At 44.3% G+C, this 12,792-nt stretch overlaps 6 protein-coding genes across 7 annotated transcripts in view; 3 read left to right on the top strand and 3 right to left on the bottom strand.

The window, feature by feature from the left end:
- Positions 1-819: 819 nt before the first annotated feature.
- On the bottom strand, positions 820-2,803 carry Rac1 (ras-related protein Rac1). Its single transcript, XM_017165867.3, has one exon. It carries the CDS (start codon positions 2,395-2,397, stop codon positions 1,819-1,821), a length of 579 nt encoding a protein of 192 aa, XP_017021356.1. The 5' UTR covers positions 2,398-2,803; the 3' UTR covers positions 820-1,818.
- Positions 2,804-3,933: 1,130 nt separating this feature from the next.
- Positions 3,934-5,739, bottom strand: LOC108073766 (uncharacterized). Its single transcript, XM_041777299.1, has 3 exons — positions 5,725-5,739; positions 5,497-5,638; positions 3,934-4,421 (listed from the first exon to the last, which is right to left on the bottom strand). Exons 1-3 carry the CDS (start codon positions 5,737-5,739, stop codon positions 3,934-3,936), a joined length of 645 nt encoding a protein of 214 aa, XP_041633233.1.
- A 261-nt stretch (positions 5,740-6,000) lies between these two features.
- On the top strand, positions 6,001-8,305 carry emei (transmembrane protein 161-like emei). The gene is made up of 6 exons (XM_017165700.3): positions 6,001-6,167; positions 6,345-7,012; positions 7,065-7,322; positions 7,384-7,558; positions 7,621-7,899; positions 7,953-8,305. The coding sequence occupies exons 1-6, from the start codon at positions 6,165-6,167 to the stop codon at positions 8,070-8,072; spliced, it is 1,503 nt and encodes a 500-aa protein (XP_017021189.1). The 5' UTR covers positions 6,001-6,164; the 3' UTR covers positions 8,073-8,305.
- A 187-nt stretch (positions 8,306-8,492) lies between these two features.
- On the top strand, positions 8,493-9,679 carry Mtr3 (exosome complex exonuclease Mtr3). The gene is made up of 2 exons (XM_017165701.3): positions 8,493-8,701; positions 8,761-9,679. The coding sequence occupies exons 1-2, from the start codon at positions 8,551-8,553 to the stop codon at positions 9,609-9,611; spliced, it is 1,002 nt and encodes a 333-aa protein (XP_017021190.1). The 5' UTR covers positions 8,493-8,550; the 3' UTR covers positions 9,612-9,679.
- Positions 9,678-11,918, bottom strand: Prp3 (pre-mRNA processing factor 3). Of its 2 annotated transcripts, XM_041777348.2 has the most exons (3): positions 11,777-11,914; positions 10,690-11,707; positions 9,678-10,631 (listed from the first exon to the last, which is right to left on the bottom strand). In XM_041777348.2, the coding sequence occupies exons 2-3, from the start codon at positions 11,522-11,524 to the stop codon at positions 9,877-9,879; spliced, it is 1,590 nt and encodes a 529-aa protein (XP_041633282.1). In that variant the 5' UTR covers positions 11,525-11,707; positions 11,777-11,914; the 3' UTR covers positions 9,678-9,876. The 2 variants fall into 2 exon arrangements, with proteins under 2 accessions (XP_041633282.1, XP_017021188.1); XM_017165699.2 differs by having other exon boundaries at positions 10,690-11,918.
- Positions 11,919-12,204: 286 nt separating this feature from the next.
- The window catches only part of Mi-2 (chromodomain-helicase-DNA-binding protein Mi-2 homolog), a 29,486-nt gene continuing 28,898 nt past the window's right edge, over positions 12,205-12,792 (top strand). The window contains exon 1 of the mRNA XM_017165692.3: positions 12,205-12,381. Within this exon, the coding sequence (XP_017021181.1) occupies positions 12,345-12,381 (37 nt within the window). The 5' untranslated portion in view covers positions 12,205-12,344. The remainder of the gene's footprint in view (positions 12,382-12,792) is intronic.

The following is a 12,792-nucleotide window of genomic DNA, read 5'->3' as shown; positions in this document are numbered from 1 at the left end:
AAGCAAAACTTTTTAAATTTTTTATAAAAAATATATATGGTAGATCTAAAATTTAATTGTGTAAGAAATTAGTACCTTCCCAGGACATATGTGGTTACCCATATTTAATTGAAATCCACAAAATCATAGAAAATTTTCCCAGTGTATTAGAACAAGAGAGGGGCAACAGCAATCGGTTACTTTGTTTTAAGCTGATTTTGATTATTTTGGGTTCTCGACTTTCGCCGAGATAAGCAAATAATTCGTTTTTCGGCTGTTGATAAGTCTGATGTCCCCCACTTTTGTGTGTACAGTGAGCACTCGCAAGTGATGTCAGTCATTGGTCACCAGATGGTGGATAGCGTAAACAAATGGCATGCGTGTGGGTTCATTAATGCAGATCTTGGAATAGAAGAGAGAACTTGTAGAGATAACTCAGCTCTGTGAGAACGTTTCCAAGCCAAAACTAGTTTTAGGTTCTTTTCCATTTATATGTTTATAATGACTGTCTATTTTTATAAGAACGGTAGATCATTAATCAGTTTTTGGACAAAAAAAAAGGGAAAAATGCGAAAAACTGAAATTTAAATAAATTTAAAGTAATTTTGTTAATTAAAAAACTGTTGAAATCAAATACCTTGCTAAGATAATTTCCCATTTTTCTGAAAGCTTAGCTAACTTTTGTATGTAACTAATACATAAATATAATTTCTATTTTAAAAACTTAAAATTAAATTAATTTAAAGTAATTTGGTAATTTTTCCCAAAGCTTAGCTAACTTTACTTAGTAACTAATAAATTATTATAATACCTATTTTCATAATAAAAACAAATCTGAAATCTTTTTAATGCTTTATTGATTTCCATTGAAATAGACACATTTATATAATTATCTTGGTTTCGTTTCTTGTTTTTGTTGCTGTTGATTTTTATGTCTTGAATATCTGTTTTCTGTTTGTTTTTAAAATACAAAGTATTCAAAGTGTTTCTCAGTTTGATGCCTTTAATTTTCAGTACATAGTATACGAAGGACTTTTCATCTTATACATACTTGTATATAGAATATATGTATATATATATATATATTGATAGTTCCTGGATCTAGCAAAAGTGTTTAAAAAGTTGTTACACATCCAACAACATCTAAATTCAAGTATGTAATAATGTAAGTGTAATTGCAATGGAACGTTTACTTTACTGACTCTCAATATCATCAATATCAATATCCTGGATCCCCAGCTAGAGGACCTACCAATCAACAGGCGACATCTATGCTTTATGCTCTTTTATGCGGCTAATTCGTCTCTCCTTACGCTCTCTTTTCTTTTTTTTTTTTTTAGGTTTTCATTTGTTTTTCTTTTGGTTTTACCTCAGTTTTACAACATTAATTTTAATTACAAAAAGTTATTAAATAATACAAAGTACAGTTAGAGTTTACAGTTTACGGATCTCCCATTGGGGGTTCTCCATGTTTTTCTTTTTATCTTGAAACATTTCGCGACAACTTTTAGTTCAAAGTAATGCACACAGGGAAACAGAATTATGGATTATGAATTATAGAACACACACGAAACGAACTCGGAACGGGAAACGGAAACAAAAGCAAGAGGATGAATGGGTTGGCGGGGGTTTCCCAGCAGGGATCCCTCTCACAAATTAGTGGCAAAGAAGTGTAACAAAGAAACTACGGTTTAGCCAGATTGCAGATTATCTGGCCAACGCTTAGGTTACATAATTGTTTATCGTTAATAATATTACGTTTAAATAGAATCCAGCGGGAGGATCTTTCTCTCTCTCTCTCTCTCTCTCTCTTTGCTTCTATCGATCGCTCAATCTCTTTTAGAGCAGGGTGCACTTGCGCTTGGACTTGGGCTGCAGAACCGGGCACAGGACCGACCGGATAGCCTCATCAAACACCGTCTTCAGGCCCTTCTGCGTCAGCGCCGAGCACTCCAGATACTTCACCGCACCGATCTCCTTGGCCATGGCCAGGCCCTGCGGGTAGGTGATCGGCGCTAGCTTCTTGTCGCGCAGCTTCTCGATCGTGTTCTTGTCGTCGCGCAAATCCAGCTTGGTGCCCACCAGGATAATGGGCGTGCTGGGGCAGTGGTGGCGCACCTCCGGATACCATTTGGCCCGCACGTTCTCAAACGACGCCGGATTCACCAGCGAGAAGCAGATGAGGAAGACATCAGTCTGTGGATACGACAGCGGTCGGAGGCGGTCGTAGTCCTCCTGTCCAGCGGTATCCCATAGTCCTAGATTAATAGGCTTCGCATCCACCATCACGTTGGCGGAGTAGTTGTCAAAAACGGTGGGGATATATTCCCCGGGAAAGGCATTGGTCGTATAGCTGATCAGCAGGCACGTCTTTCCCACGGCTCCGTCGCCCACAACGACGCACTTGATCGCTTGCATGGTGTGTGTTTAGTTTTTAGTTGCTGTCCCAAACTGGAGTGGACTCTGGGGTAGGAGCGGAGTGCTTTGTGCGAGATTGGAGATTGTGCGGCGGCGGCGGTGGCGGTGGCGGCGGGGTGGTACTGCAGGGGGTGCTGATGGCTGGTCTGCTGGCAGTCGTCGGTTCTTTTTGGGCGGCGGCGACGGCGGAGGGCTGTTGCTCTTGCGGCGGCCGTTTGTCCGTGTTATCCTCGTCGTTCCGAACTTGTTTTCAGTGCCCTTTTGGTCCTCGGGGACGCCTGATGACAGCGCCTTGCGTTTCGGGCACTTTAAATAGCGTTTTGTGCGTTGAATTCCCTAATTTTTTCCTTAATTTCTGTAAATTTTCTGTGTACTGCAGTGTGACCGCGGCTGGACTGTTCAAAAATACCATCCGGCGTTCAAGTACATCTAAAAATATACCGTTTGTATTGTGGTATATACCAATGAAGCACCGCTGAATTGTTCGAGTGTATTGAAATTATCAATCTTTCTTTTCTATTAGCTGTATAATCTATAATAAAGAACATTAATAAGTCAAATAGAAAACCTATTTATATTTTTCAAGATATAAGCAATTTTTTATTATTCAGTAATTTTCCATCATTTAGTATTTTTCTGGAACTCAGTATTTATGGAAGTAAAAAGCAGCAAAGTCTACATGGTCACTCTGCGGCACCCAATAGCAATTTCGAAAATTAGAATTTATTTATTGCTAATTAGCTAAGGCATAAACACTGCGCCACCTGTCCCTGCACCCCCATAGGTGATGAGATCCAGCAACCGACAGCAGTCGAGCTGGGCGTGTGCGTTTGATAGCCAAATTCCAATTGGTAACTTTCTCTTCCGGTTTACCCGAACCAAAATCAACAGGTACCTTCAATGCTACCTGGTACCTTTCCAAACTGAAGGCCTCCGATTTGGGTTCATTTTGTTAAATTTTTATTTGTTTTTGCCCAACTATTTTTTTGTGTGGTTTATATTCTCGTTTCCATCGAATATATATAAAAGTTCAATTCGATTTACATTTTCATCAATTTTCCAATGAGATTTAAAATGTATTCTATATAGATCTATATATTAATCATAGCTTAAGGGATATATAATGCTACGATTCGATTTCCATTTCGAAATTATGTATATTGGTTCTTTGGTTTCTAGAGATATTTATATAGATCTCGACGAGTGTGGTATCAAAAAGCCACCTTATTAGAAAGAAGATAGTGTTTCTGTGGGGGAGAAACCACAAGAAAGTTAGACTATATACGTCTATAATCAGCCTATAATTATAATTAAATCTTATGTGAATATATTTTTACAATCAGTGATTGCGAATTGCTCCAAGTTGGTCCTATCATTTAAGGTTTACACTAATTCGAGGATGGACAGGCCATCTACCCCGTTTCTCTCTCTTTCCCTAAGAGACATTGTATCTCGGAGACTATACATATATAGTTTACATTTAATTTCAGGACCGATCTTTATTTTTCATTAAGCATGTTGTCATATTTAGAGAAATCAAAGGAAGCGACGTGTCGAGCGAACGCCGCGACGTTCACGGACTCGGATGCGCCTCACAATACGGCCATCACCAAGCTCCCGGCTCCTCCTGCGACGCACACCATCGCCTCCTTCCCGCTCACGGCGGATAATTACAACGCGACGGCGCCTATGGCGACGGCGATGGTGCTTTTTGGTCGTCGCCTCAGTGGTGGTCGTGGCAGCCGTGGTGGTTGTGGTTGTTGGAGCCACTGTCGTGGTCGTGGTAGCCGTGGTATCAGAACTGCTGGAAGAGCTGCTCGACGGCGAGGTTGAGCTGCTGGATGGGGAAGTTGAGCTGCTTGATGGGGAAGTGGAGCTGCTGGTTGGGGAAGTGCTACTTGAACTGCTGGCTGGAGTGCTTGCCTGCATAGAAAGGACCACCAGAGCGGCCAGGATGGCCAGGGAGAAGGCTTGTATTGGGCGCATGGTGGCTTCTTTTTGAGACTGGGCTTTAGATTCTGCTTCTGTCAGTCACAATACCGAGTTATTTATAGTGAAAGTCTCTACAGCATCCGAAGTTATCTCCAGACTCGGTTGTTTACTGACCAAATATGTATATCCCATTTGTGGAGTTTCCAAGCTCCAGAGAATTAAGTAATCAAAGCTGCCATTGATGTCTTATTGTTAGAAGACAAAAAAGAAATGGTTAGGAAAAATACGTACATTATTGCCAGAGTCCAAGTCTTTCTTGAGTAAAATTATATAAAAGTTCAATTCGATTTACATTTTCATCCATTTTCCAAGGAGATTTAAAATGTATTCTATATAGATCTGTATTTTAATCATAGCTTATCTAATGCTACGATTCGATTTCCATTTCGAAATTATGTATATTGGTTCTTTAGTTTCTAGAGATGTTTATATAGATCTCGTTGAGATTGGTGGCGTTGTAGAACTATTAGTTAAGTACGTCATCAGCCAAGTCAATCTGGCCATCTCTTTCAGTCAATAACGATGGCAAAACCAGAGTTGCAGGAACCACAAAAGGTTCTCCTTATTAATAATTTATTGTTCTTCTTCTTCTGAGTTACCAAGTGTCCAATAAATAATATAAATAATTTATTACACCATACTTCTAGTTGAATCTAATTTTAATCCTATTCAAGTATACAAATAATAGTCTAAATAAAGCACCAAAAACTTCTGTTCAATTTAATAAAGCTTGTACATATTGGCCTAACCAAGTGTTGCCGACAGTCAGTCTTGGCCAACAAAAGAGTTCGAGTTAATATTTGAGTTAAGAAAAGGAACTAAACAAAGTCTGGTTTACAAAGAACGAAGGGAACCCGGGCCAAAAATAGTTTCATGCGAATTTGTTTTTGTGTATTTGTTCTTGTACCTGAAACTTTAAAGCTAAAGTTTTGTATAAAAACTTTTAAAATTTTCCGCTCCCTTGACGTAAAAGCACTTAGTTTACCCTGTGGAGGGCTATAAATGGAGAGGTAATAGACTCAATCTAAAAACAGTTATACCTTAGTCCGTTGAAGTTTTACGATGAGGATCCTAATAGCTTTAACGGTCGCTCTTTTGGCCATCCACTTCGTGCCGGTTGATTCTGAATCAAATTCAGGATCTTCCGCAGGATCGGGCTCAGGAACTGGCACAGGAACAGGCACAGGAACAGGAACAGGTACAGGAACAGGCACTGGAACAGGCACTGGCACAGGAACAGGAACTGGCACTGGCACCGGTACAACAACTGAAGCTCCCACAACAACAACAACAACAACGACGACGACGACAACAGTTGCTCCTTCCACCACCCACAGGACACTCCGTCATCGTAGGCGACGACGCATTATTAGGAAAATTATCCACAGGCGCAATGCCGCAGAGAGAAAGCGCCGAAGTGGTTAGATGATTAAATAAATTTACAAATATCTTGAATCTTTTTGGTTTTTATTTGTTGAATACCAGTTTTAAGTAGGCAAAATGTTATTTTTAAATTAAATTTGTAAAACATTTTCACTGATTACTATTATTTTTTTAAGTGTAGCCACAATTGCATTCACAAAAATACTAGACACTTTTCGTTGACGTTTTGTTGACCCCATTCAAACGGTCACACTGCCAGCACAAGAAAATTCTTTGGACGAAAACTCTACAAGATTTCCGTTTTCAATTAACAATAATGAATTAATTAGCGCTTGAATTAGCACAAGGCCTTAAGTGAAGAAACTAGCACAGCTCCGAGGCACTAGGAAACGATGGTAAGTCGGCCGGAAAAGGCTGGAAATCTGTTTCCACGACAAGGCCAACCGGCTTGACAATCGACCAAAAATAGACCGGAGCGGAGGAGCAGGCCAAAAATAGCAAAAACGGCCGCAAGACCGCCGCATGTGTTTCCAATCGCCTGACCAATCCACAACACCCCCCTTTCCTTACAGGCGGTACTGGGCGCCCAATTGGTGATCACTCTGGTGATGGTCAGCGTCATCCAGAAGCTGAGTCCGCACTACTCCTTCGCCAAGTGGATACTGTGCCGCACCGGTCTGCACCGTTACCTGCATCCCACCGATGATGAGCTGCGCTCCAAAGGGGGAGTGCCGAAAGAGAAGCCTCCAAAGGGTGGCCGGAACAAGCAGGCTAACGGAAACGCCGCCAGCACCACACAGTTTCACATACCGCGCAGCATTGAGGTGGAGCTGGAGACTCTGCCCGTTCAGGAGCGCGATGTGGTGCACCTGCGCTACTTCACCGAATACCAGTGGCTGCTGGACTTTAGTGTCTACGCGGGCATAGTCTATGTGGTCTCGGAAGTCTTCCACTTCTTCTATCCGCTACGTCAGGAGATCAACCTGAGCATGGTGTGGTGCCTGCTGGTTATATTCTTTGCCCTAAAGCTGCTCTCCTCGCTGACGGTGCTCTACTTCCAGAGCGAGGAGTCTATAGGTGAGCGGTCAATGGTGATTGTGGCCTGTTTGGTTTACCTCTTGGTGGCCATGATTGTTTTGATTGTGGACGAGCGTATCCTGGAGACGGGCCTGGAGGATGCCTATGCTAGCTTTAATGCCAGTGCCTCTAAATTCCTAACAGAGCAAGGACTGCCTTCATCGTAAGTGATTTACCGCCCTGTCGAACTTTATTAAATTTATTCAAATTTTTAGTGGTCCCGCCTCCAAGATCGTGGTGAAATTCTTCCTAGCCATGGGCTGTGGCCTTCTGGGTTCATTGTTCACCTTTCCAGGCCTGCGCATGGCCAAGATGCATTGGGACTCGCTGAAATACTGCCGTGGCAATCGGTTTCTGCAAGTTCTACTAAATCTTAGTTTCGTGCTGCCTTTCATCCTGGTCATTCTATGGATCCGTCCCATCAGTCGCGACTACCTGACCGTGCGTGTTTTTCAAGGCATGCAACAGCCACTGTAAGTATGATTTTGTGGCATAATGTGATTATAGCTGATTTTTTCCTCTTTTTCTATGCAGCCTGAAGCCTCATGTCTTTGAGACCCTTCGCCTGCTGCTGGTGATCTTTGTGGTGGTGGTCCGCTTTGCCCTAATGCCTATTTATCTACAGTCGTACCTGAACCTGGCCCACGACAAGATCCTGGACCTACGCAAAGAGGCTGGACGCATCACCAATGTAGAGTTCAAGCAGAAGGTGAGAAAATAGCAACTTTTTCTTTTATAAATATATATTAATTTTTCTTTCTTCCGTTGCAGATCTCATCGATCTTTTATTATCTGTGCGTTGTGACCTTGCAATTTGCCGCCCCACTTATCCTGTGCCTGTACCTCACGCTGATGTACAAAAGTCTGGGTGGCTTCAGTTGGGCTGGCATTTTCAGGGAGAGCGTTGTCCTGCAGCACGAGTGTGCGGCAGTTGATGAGAATCCTTTAGCTGGTGCCAGTGGGGAAGCTTTAACGACCAATGTCCAAGAGGACTTTAATATTATTGAGTCGGCGCAATCGCTACAGGCCTCACTTAGTAGCCTTAAAAATGTAAGACCCTTTTTTAAATACCGAGAACCTCATGTTTATTACAAATATTTCAGGTGTTCTCAACGGAGGTGTACAAGGGCTTTTTGGGATTCGCCACCTGGTGGAGTTACTTTACGCTTTTCGCCACTTCGTCGCTGGGTATTGTGTACCAGTCCTATTTTAACAAGACCTAACAAACCAAAAATGTAGTCATACATCTTAAATTCTTTTGTAGTCGTTCATTCGAATCATACCTACATTTGATATTGTTTACACCTAGGTTAATCAATGTCTTGAGAACATATTGGTTTTAATGTATTGTAAATAATACTACTTTACTGACTGTTTATAAAGTGTGTGTAATAAAGACAAAAGAGAGTCATGGAAATTACCAAAGTATTCGATATATAAAGTTTTAAGCAATTAATATCTTGTTTGAATGTAGATTCTTTTGGAAATTCCCCTATATCTTTAATTGTCTTATTTTTAAATTTTTATTGACACTTCCTGTAACTTTGCTTTTGCGGAACCGGAAATGCATTTGAAAGTGATCAACTAAAAACCAATTTTTTCGGTATATCAATAAGCCGATGGTAAATTTATCCTATCGACCTCTGGCCACACTACTCATCAAACCCATGTTTTGTTTACGTTTTTTACCTCGTTGAAAACATGTTGAGAGTTACTCAAGTAAAAAACAGCCTCTTGGATGGCGCCTCCATAGCAGAGGAGCTGTACTCAACGCCACAGGATGGCGACAACTTCTTTGAGAGTCTGGAGAAACCGGCCAAGGAACCTGAAAACCTGGCCCCGCGCAACACATGTTGGTTATCCTCCATCCGCCCGGCACTTTTATAACTCTAATCTCTCTTCCAATCACAGTCATTCGTGCCGGCGTTGTGACCACAGTAAGGGGCTCTGCCTACATGGAATATGGAAACACAAAAGTCCTGGCCATTGTCTCGCCACCAAAGGAGCTAATCCGCGCCAGTGCTCGACGCATGAACATGGGCGTGCTCAACTGCTATGTGAACTTTGCGGCCTTTGCCACTGGAGAGCTGGAATCCGTGCCGGAGAGAGAACGCCTTCTGAGCAGCATGCTGACCAAGGCCATGGAGCCGGTTGTGTGCCGCACGGAGTTCCTCAACTTTCAGCTGGACGTCCGAGTGCTGATCCTCGACGATGATGGCTGTCTGCTGAGCACGGCCATTAATTGCTGTGGCGTGGCCTTGGTGGAGTCTGGCATTTCCACCTATGACTTGATCACGGCGTCCACAGCGTGTATTTATAGGGATCACGTCTTCCTGAATCCCAGCGCCAAAATGGAGGAGCTGCTTTGGAAACACCGCACTGGCACTGGCACTAGCACTGGCTCAGACAGCAAAGATAACACCAGCACCAAGTCAGTCCAGGAGCACGGCCTGATCATCACCGCCAGCTTGGACACTTTTGAACAGATTGCACAGTGCCAGCAATGCGGGTATCTCAGCCCAGAAACATACATGAAGCTGATGGACTACACCCTGGCTATTAATAAGTCGCTCCGCCAGCTGGTTAAGGGGGTCCTAACCGCGCGGGTGAGGGAGCAGCATGAACTAGATCTGCGCGAGAAGGCGGAGAGTGCTCTGGAGGATCAGAGATTGGCCGAGGTCATTGAGCGGCTCAAGCTGCGGGGTCTGGATGAGTTTATACAGTCCAATATCAAGGAGGATCCCTATGTTAAAAAGCAATAGGGGAACTGGAAATAAATTGCAGAAAGGAAGGTTTCAAATTGTTTCAGATAAAAACACTTTTTGCACTTAAAGTTCACCAAAACACTTTTTATTTTCTGTATTTTTGCACTTCCAAAGATTTTTCGAAAGACTCCGAAAAAGTTTACATATCTAATGTGTCTGCTGCGCTTTTTGCCAAAACATTTCTTCAATTCAGACTTGGTTTTCTTACGAAAAATTGAATTTCGGGCGCTCGATCGTTAGGCTTAAATTGCTAAAAATCCTACTACTGCTGATCCGAGGAGGCCTCCAGCACAGCCCCAGAGTAGGCCAGATCCCAGTAGTGCTCCACTTGGTGCTTCTGAAAGAATTCGCGTGCCATTTTCTCCATGGGAAAGATCTTGAATTTAATCTCGCCAAAATGCCGCCGTTGACTGGTGCCCTCCCAAACGAGTACGCACGAATTGGGCACATCCTGGCCATCATTGCCCTTGGCCAGGTCCTCCTCCCACTTGATGCGATGCAGCATGAGGCGTCTGTACTTCTTCTGTTGCTTAGGACCACCCTCTACAACGACCACACAGCAATCGCGGAACAGGACCACACTGCCAGTCATTTGCAGCTGCTTGGCATTCGTCTCCACCTTGAATTTCTTGCTTTGGTTGTCCTGCAAATCACGAATACGATAGACGCTCACATGCACCCCACAGCTGGTGTCCTCCCTCAGCTTGCGCTGCTTCTTCTCGCTCTTCTGCTCGCTGGTCAGCTTGCGGGCATTGTTGGCATCCTCGTGGGCCTTTTGCCGCTTGGCCATCTGCTCTCGGACATGCTGCTCCATCTTGGTGGGGTCCTGTACTGCCTCCGAGCCGAGAACCCGCATTAGGTTGGAGATGCGCAGCTTGGGCTCTGGCGGTGCCACCAATCCCAGGCGTATCTTCTCCTGCTCCTCCTTCCAGGCCTCACGACGATTCTGGCGGCGCAACTTCTTGCGCTCCTTTTTGGTAAGGAAGACCGGTAGGTAGACCGGCTTCAGTGGCTCATCTAAGGAGGTAAACAGGATTTTAATTTCGATTGATGGAGTTACATGTAAAATACTTACTTGGTGGCTTCATTTGTGTGGGATGCTCAATGAGATTGCTAATGGCCGCCTGTCGTATGCTTATCTTACCGCTCGCCTCGTCCACCGTCTCCATGTCCTGGGTAAGTATGACCGAATCCCACCACTCCATGGCGGGCACATCGTCCGGCATGTCCTGCTTCGGTGCAATTAGTGCTAGCTTGGTGGCTGACGAAATGCCAGTCTTCCTGGCAATCTGTGATATCTCGTTTTGCAGCCTCTCCAACTGGCTCTTCATGCGCATCCGTTCGGCTAGCTGCTGGAACTTGCCGGGCTCGTGGAAGCGCAGCGTTCGCTTATTCCGCACTGTAGGTTTCTGTGCGATCCGGTCATCAAAGTACTTGATTGCCTCATCCTGCGCCGAGCTGGCCGGATCGTTGCGCTCACCAACACCTCCCGTTTGACGCTGGAACACCTCCCGCTTCTTGGCCCGAATGTTCGCCTTTAGCGTGGGCGTCACCGTCGGTATGTTGATGGTCCGGCCGCTTTTATCCACGGTACGTCCCTCCTCGTCCAAGATCAGGGGTTTTGGACGTTCCTGCGCCTGAGCGGCCGCTGCAGCAGCCGCTGCCACTGCCGTGGGTTGGATCAGACTGGCCAAGTTACCGGTCAGTTTCGCCCTTATCTGCGCCTGCAGTTCGGCTATCTTCCTGGCCTTCTCCGCATCCTCGGGCGTTGGCTTTTTGGCGAGCGCCTGAGCGGCCAGGGCTACGGGCATGCCGATTTGTGGCACAGACGCCAGCAGGGGATCCTTGTCGCGTAGATTGCTCAGTGCCCGCTTGCGCTCCTCGATCTCGCGCTGGGCATGGGCCATCATCAGCTTGATCTGTTGGGAGCTGAGCGAGGCAGCCGCTGAGGCGTCTTCATGCTTTTCGCTTCCATTTGACGAGTCCTTGACGTCAAAGCGGGATTTCTTTGGCACTTCGACGGCACCACCGCCTCCTGAATTCGAGGCGGCAGCGCGCTTTCTGGCCAATTTCGGATCGTCGCCGTCGCCATCCTTGCGCGTTATAATGGACGACATAATTCGCAATTAAATGGGTCTGACTAAAAAGTAAAGGTTATTTACCAACAACTTTGCACATTCCTCGAGCGGTTTTGCAGCAGTTTGTCAGAAAACAACACACAACGTTTTTCAGTGAAAAATTCTTCGAGTCACAGGGTTGTTCAACAAAATACACAGAGTTGTTTCGCTACAGTAATAAACTGCCAGAGTGACCAGTTTGCAAGAGTATTAGTGATGCCAGAATTCTAGCGGGAAACACGATTGCTTTCCCCGCAGGATATATCAAACAAAAATTATATATGTAAATATAGCTTCTTAACTTATGTCGCTCTTTCGCAAGTCAAATATATCGTAATTTAATTTTAGTTTAAATTAAGAACAAGTTTAGCACTCTTTATTAAATTACGTTCACATTTCCCGCTAGAATTCTGACAGCAGTGTCGTATCGCCATGCAACCCTGCTTCTCTCAATTTTTTTTTGTGTCGCTCTCCGCTCCGCCATATTTGTTGAAGCCGCTTACAACTTGTCTATTTTTTTCTCGTCGTGTCTGTGTGTGCTTAATTATTTGTTGTGGAAATTAAGCGATATTCGTGTGCATAAATAGCGTAAAAGTTGCGTTCGACGGCAAGCATGGCATCGGAGGAAGACAATGACGATAACTTTCAGGGTGAGTACATTGTTTTAGTCGGCCAAAAGTCGGCGTGAAAAACTTCGGTTTGCTCCGGAGAATGCGAAGAACCGTGGTCATGTTCAAGAGCCGCGATGCCGCGTGTGCCGCCCTTCCCCTTGCCCGCCCTTGCTGTTTATTATTGCCGAAATCACCAATTGGAAATGGAGAGAGAACTGTTCTCTCATAACAAGTATACATTACAAATATTTGTGAAATTTTACATGTGTGGCGCGTTTTTCTGGGCTTTTTCGCCTCCTCCATTCCACACACTTTTATTATTGCATTTTTGTGTTCCCTTGATTCGCGAATGCAAGCATATATCCGTCCTGCTCGCACACCAAAACATCTGTTTTACATGGTTGTTTTGATTCGCATATTTAAATCGGAAGTGTGTTATTACACAAAGAA

The sequence above is a fragment of the Drosophila kikkawai genome, chromosome 3L, assembly GCF_030179895.1.
Source record: "Drosophila kikkawai strain 14028-0561.14 chromosome 3L, DkikHiC1v2, whole genome shotgun sequence".
NCBI classification, from domain to species: Eukaryota; Metazoa; Arthropoda; class Insecta; order Diptera; family Drosophilidae; genus Drosophila; species Drosophila kikkawai.
The sequence above is the reverse complement of the archived record's forward strand: the minus strand, read 5'-3'. Positions and strand labels throughout refer to the sequence as shown.